Source organism: Cannabis sativa, chromosome 1, assembly GCF_029168945.1.
Source record: "Cannabis sativa cultivar Pink pepper isolate KNU-18-1 chromosome 1, ASM2916894v1, whole genome shotgun sequence".
Taxonomy (NCBI): domain Eukaryota; kingdom Viridiplantae; phylum Streptophyta; class Magnoliopsida; order Rosales; family Cannabaceae; genus Cannabis; species Cannabis sativa.
In genome coordinates, this window is record NC_083601.1 from 74,258,596 (window position 1) to 74,264,773 (window position 6,178).

Consider the following 6,178-nt stretch of genomic DNA (forward strand, 5'->3'; position numbering starts at 1 on the left):
AAATCATTACAATATTATAATTTATTTTGATTACTATTAATTACAATATTAATTAATTATCAAAAAATCATATTAAACTACTATATTTTTTTTTTCAAAAATATCTTAATAATTAAATATTTTTTAAGAACAATCTAAAAAAAATACGTATACTATTTTATTAAATATATATTTTTAATTTAAATTTGTTTATTGATGATTCAAAAAATAAAATTTAAATAAGAAAATTATTTTATATTTCATAAAGAACAAAATTCAAATAAGAACAATTTTTAAAAAATCATAAATTATTTTATTAAATATCTATTTTAGATTAAAAAAAATAAAATTCAAATAAGTATTTTATATTTTTTTTAATACTAAGCATTCATTTAAAAAGTGCATCCATATATGTATATCTATGTATCGATGGTGGAGGCGATGGGGTGGGCTCAGGATCTCGATACCATCTATTTCCTCGTTTCTTTCATGCCCGCCTCTCATCTCCTTATCTCTCTCTGTCTTCTTCAGGTGACCAAAGGGATCTCGGTACGTACCTTTTATTTTGAAATGAGTAGTCTCTTTTACCATTTCTATTTTGTTTTATGTTTTCCTCTCTCCCCAATCTATTTTAGTGTTTTTTTTTTTTTTGTTGTTTCTTTTAATAAAACTGTAGAATAATAAGTTGTATACATTTGAGACTTTCATTCTGGATTTAAACAAGTTGGACGTTTTACAGTAGTTTTTCTTTCATTTTGATATTCTTAGTCGCTCAAAGTTTCTTTTCCCTGATTTTCTTGCTTGTGAATTAGGAATGTATATTAATTTGATTTGGGTTTTAAAATGTAAACATGATATATCCCTAATTTTTCTATTGAAAAATAACATACCTGTACTAGAAATCTTTTTTTTTTAAAAAATTTAAAATATGATAATTAATAATAATTTTAATCTATTAAAAAACGTAATAATAGTTTTAATAATAGGAATAGGATTTTAATCTATTCTGACTTTCTATGACTATGAGTCTTTTATTTTTGTGCAAGTGTTTCTTGACTTGAGACATTTATGCTCATGAGGCAAGGCTTTTTCAGAAGTGAAGTGAAGGAAGGAGAAAAGGTTATGAGGTAATAATTTTTTTTTAAATGTCAAAAACTCTTTGTTCCATCCTTTAAGAGGGTGTGGATTTTCCAGAACCTAAACGTGCATCCTTTTTATGTATGTGTATACTTAGATATACATATACATATACATACATGGGTATGCTCTTAATGGGTATTACCCATGCATGGGTATTTTATTCTTGACCATTGGATCAAATATCTAATGGTTGATATTTATAATCATTAATTAAATATTAAAAAATTAATATTTCCTATTTTGTTATTCTCTATATTCCTAAAATAGATAAAACTATTAATAGAAATAAAAAATTTATAAATGGAATTGTTATTTAAAAAATAAAACACATTAAAAAAAACTAACAAACTATTTTTTTTAATAAAAATCATTCTAAAGATTAAGAAGAAAAAAAGTGTATATTTATCTAAACTAGAATTCTAAATTGCATTACTGAAAACAAAAAAATAATAATTTTAAGCTTTAAACTGTAATACATATAAAATGTATAAGATTTTTTCTAAAACTAAAATCTTTAATTTCATAATAATTAACAATTATTTATATGTTTTTATTTTTCAAAAAAAATACTTGAGCTTACCAAAATCTATAAGAACAAAAGCAATAAAAAAAAATTTAACAAAAAAAAAAATGAAGGAAGAAAAAAGTGTCATAAACATTATTGAATAATAGCAATTGCCAACACAAGAATTTCAGCACAAAAAATTATATTTGACCCCTAAACAAGATTATCATCTTCCAATCCTAAAAATATAAATAATGAACAATACCTCATTAGTTATTCTAGGAGAATGATGCATGGTAATATCAAAAAATCATTGGATGATAATAATATTTCTCTAACAATGATAGCCTAAGTAAGAACTAAGAAGTATTGTAGCGTTTTATTTTTAAGAGTATGAATAATATTAAGACAATTGGATTCCACAATAAAGCTCTTATTCTCCTAATAAAAAAAACACATTAATATACATGTAAATGATTTTTAGTTTTACAATAATAAATTATTAATAAACTCACAATTTCATAAAATAATAAAGTAGTAATTTCAAACTATTAGTTGTAATTATTATTTCCAATTTTATAAAAAAATAAATATAATTTTTTTTTTAAATAATTGTTAGAAACTTGCCATAAAAAGTTATTAGATTGTTACCTTATTAATTTTTTGTAGTTCCCATCAATGGGTATTACCCATTAAGAAGTGTCCCATACATACATATATATAGTTACTTATTAGACTAGAAAATCAAGTTTGTTCCAAGTTCTTTATTCCGTAGCTCAATTGGTTAGGATTCAGGGTGGCAGGGGTAGGAGTTGACAATTATGAGATAAGCATAAGTATTTGATCTCACTTAACAATAGTGTGTTGTACCAAGTGCTTAATTGTTTGGTCCGTGACCTGACTTGGTAGTAAACTTTGGCCTCTTTGATTATAATAAGGAAGATAATGCCTATACTTATTCTCTTACTCTGCTGGATGTAAATTTGTGATTGAGTTCATGGTGGTTTTGAGTCTGTCTTATTTTTAGCTCTTGTGTTTGTTAATTTGTTGGAGCATATAATATAAATTTCATGTACTATAGATTACAATCCTGGTCAAAAATGATTGCTTTATAATCGTTTAATAAACTCAATAGTCCAATATCATCAAGATCATCCAACATAAAAAAAAAAAAGGAAAAAAACAAAGGAAAGAAAAGAAGAACACTGAAAAGAAAAATCTTATACGAATACCTCTACCTATGATTATAATTGCATCCTATGTAGCCAACATCAGATTTCACATCTATGGGTAAGATATTGGTTATTTATCAATATCTTACCACAATTTTTGCATCGTTTGTCGTGTTTATGATTATTCTTATATTTGTAATATTAACAAAAAAATAAAATGTTTTTGGAGATTTTTTTATAATTATTATGCGGGAGTTGTTTTAAATTTTTAAATAGTTTCTTATATTATTTTTTTTAAAATTTAAAATATGATAATTAATAATAATTTTAATCTATTAAAAAACGTAATAATAGTTTTAATAATAGGAATAGGATTTTAATTAGGAAATATATATAGCCAAAATCCATGTACTTATCGTCATCTCTCATTAATTCTCTCCGACTTTATTTATATAAATATATATATATCCTACAAATTTTCAAAGTTTTATTCTTAAATCTAGATACATATAAATATATATTAGACTGAAATTATACACCCTGATCAATTAAGGGCCATCTAGCAGTTTTACCTGACAAGGATTTGATACATACGGTTGCTTAATTATTAATTATTTTCAAGAAATTGAGGTACATGTGTGTGTTCATCTTTAAGGTTTTGTTTTTTTTTTAATAACATCTTTAAGGTTTTTGTGGTCCGGTTAATTACAATGAATTAATTTAGTATCATTAAATTAATATATATTATATATATTAGAATATAGCTAACATTGAAATTTAATTTGTGAGTTTGCCTTTGATTAAAATTATGAGTATAAAATATGGAGTTTCAAATTTGAATGTTTTCAAATTATCTATTTACCATTTTAATTTAATGAAGAATTTATATTTTCTTTTTACTTTCTCTTTCTTAAATTTTAAATATTTGAATGTTAATTTTTTGATAGAAAACTCAATTTTTAAGAAGATGACAATGTCTCTTACTAAAAAGAAACAGAAGACAATCACAGTACACCCAGGTATATCCTCGTTATTCTATTTATATACATATATATGCTCAAAATAATAATGCCTTTAATATTCTACTTTCTATTATTTTCTCTATAATTATAAATACTAAATTTTAAAATATTTTTCATACAAGAAAAAAAAAAAAGTATAGCTAATTTTGATGTATAATATATATTTTATTCTATTTTTTAGATTGGGCTAGATTACCATGCCATCTTCTTGATTTAATTTTGGAAAAATTGGAGTCTTTCAAAGATATTCTACGATTTTATGGTGTGTGTGTTTCATGGAATTCTATAGTAAAACACAATAAAACTAAATGCTTGATGAAGACTTCACACCAAGTTCCCATGCTTATGGTTCCTAATAGAAAACAACATACTTGGGATATGTATGATCCAATGACTAATAAGTTCAAAGAAATATCTAAATTACATATACCTTATGATAAGCGTTTTGGAGGATCATCACAAGGATGGCTAGTAACTGTGAATCGTGATTTCACGGTTACACTATACAAGCCTTACTCTACAGATCATGATAGTGCAATCATCAATCTTCCGTGTTTGTTTCCTCCAGAAGTTGAAGATGGGGATCTTGAAGGATTGGAAGATATGAGAGAATATTGTGATCAACATATTTACAAAGCGACAATCACTGCAGATCCATTAATAAATCCAAATGATTATATGGTTGTGGTCATTTATTTACATTGTTGGAAAATAGCCATTATAAGTCCCGGGAGAGATAATATTTGGAGAAAAATTGATCCAGATGAAGAAATATTTAGTGATATATTGTTCAATAGCAATAAGTTTTATTTTCTTAATCATAATCATGACACTCTTTCATCTTATGATAGTCGTGAGCCATACTGTGGTACAAAAGTAACTTGGAATAATTCTGACAATTGGTTTGGTATCAAGTCTTATATTGTGAAGTCATTTGAGGGAGATATTTTACAAGTGTTAAGACGTTGTGAATGGAAAGATAGTTTGACAATACGACGTACTACAAAAGTAAATATTTTTAAATTGGATTTTGTTGATGGAGGAGTAAAAAGGGTTATAGTTAAAAGTCTAGGAGATGCTGCTCTCTTTCTAGGAGATAACTCTTCAATATATGTGCGTGCATCAAACTTTCTTGGATGTAAATCAAATTGCATCTATTTCAGTCATGACACTGATTTAATCTCATACGGTCCTCAGGGAGTTCCTTGTGATTGTGGCATCTACAATCTCGGAGATAACAGCTATAAAAAATTTACATTATTATTAGATGATGAAGAATCAACAATAATTTCAAAAATGGAGGCCCAACCACCCATATGGATTCAACCTATCTTGAATTTATGATTTATATTTTTTTTATTATTTAATTAATATTGATATTATTGGCACGACTACTATGCAGGGGTCCACCCAAGTATTGGACAGCTTGGGCCATTGCACAAGGCTCCCTCTTTTTTAAGACCTACTTTCTTTTTTTTTTTTTGTTCTTTTTTTGAAAAAAAGCCTATTTTTCTACTTTTTCGAGAAATTATAGTAAACAGTCCCAATTCATAAGACTATGTTAATAAATGTTCTCATTTCAAAACTTGTAGCAAATGACTCTTTTAAATTATTTATTATGTATATTGTCTTATTCCATATATAAAAAAAAAAATCAATAATTTTTTTTTCATATTTTTTTTTATAATTAGAAGCAAATTACTTAATGATTATAGTATATCTATATTAGTTTTGTTAAAATATTTTTTATTTGAAACTTATGTCGATTTTTTAATTTTTGATGAGCTGTTGTGGGTTGTTGGTATATGGATTTTGTTGTACAATATATTTCTGTTTTATTGTATAGTATATTATCATTCTTAGATGATATTTATTTTTTATTTTGCTATATATAATCGTACTATATAATTTTATTAGCATAATACAAATATTTTAATGTATGTATATAATTTTATTACTATAGTATATATATGTAATTATTATTTTTATATATTTTAATTGTATGATATATGTTTATTTTAAATAATATTTAGTTAGTTTCTATTTTACTATATACAATGGTGGTATATAATCTTATTGTCATAGTATATATATTTTAATTGTGGTATATAATTTGGTCAGTATAGTATACACATATATATATATTATTATTATTATTGTTAGTATATATATTTTGATGAATAGTTTATATATTTTTTGTTATACGACATATCATTTTTTTTAAATAATATTTATATTTTATTTTCTATTGTATTTTTGTTGACATGATATATATTTTTATTAGCATCTTATATATTTTATTTTAATTTGTTGTTATCAATTATATATACATTTCAATTGTAAGGTATATATTTTTTGTT

General features: G+C 24.3%; 1 protein-coding gene across 3 annotated transcripts; it reads left to right on the plus strand.

Annotated features, from left to right (window-relative positions):
- The first annotated feature begins 209 nt into the window (after positions 1 to 209).
- On the plus strand, positions 210 to 5,474 carry LOC133033718 (F-box protein SKIP23-like). 3 transcript variants are annotated; one of them, XM_061108777.1, is made up of 4 exons: positions 210 to 528; positions 1,026 to 1,106; positions 3,744 to 3,815; positions 4,387 to 5,474. In XM_061108777.1, the coding sequence occupies exons 3-4, from the start codon at positions 3,764 to 3,766 to the stop codon at positions 5,160 to 5,162; spliced, it is 828 nt and encodes a 275-aa protein (XP_060964760.1). In that variant the 5' UTR covers positions 210 to 528; positions 1,026 to 1,106; positions 3,744 to 3,763; the 3' UTR covers positions 5,163 to 5,474. The 3 variants fall into 3 exon arrangements, with proteins under 3 accessions (XP_060964760.1, XP_060964758.1, XP_060964759.1); XM_061108775.1 differs by having other exon boundaries at positions 221 to 528; positions 4,000 to 5,471; XM_061108776.1 differs by having other exon boundaries at positions 221 to 510; positions 4,000 to 5,471.
- Positions 5,475 to 6,178: the final 704 nt, after the last annotated feature.

Bases quoted from the DNA above. Each gene is read 5' to 3' on its own strand.
- LOC133033718 (XM_061108775.1), top strand. From the start codon at position 3,764: ATGACAATGTCTCTTACTAAAAAGAAACAGAAGACAATCACAGTACAC. The intron at 3,816-3,999 runs GTATATCCTCGT...TCTATTTTTTAG, and splicing joins GACAATCACAGTACACCCAG to ATTGGGCTAGATTACCATGC.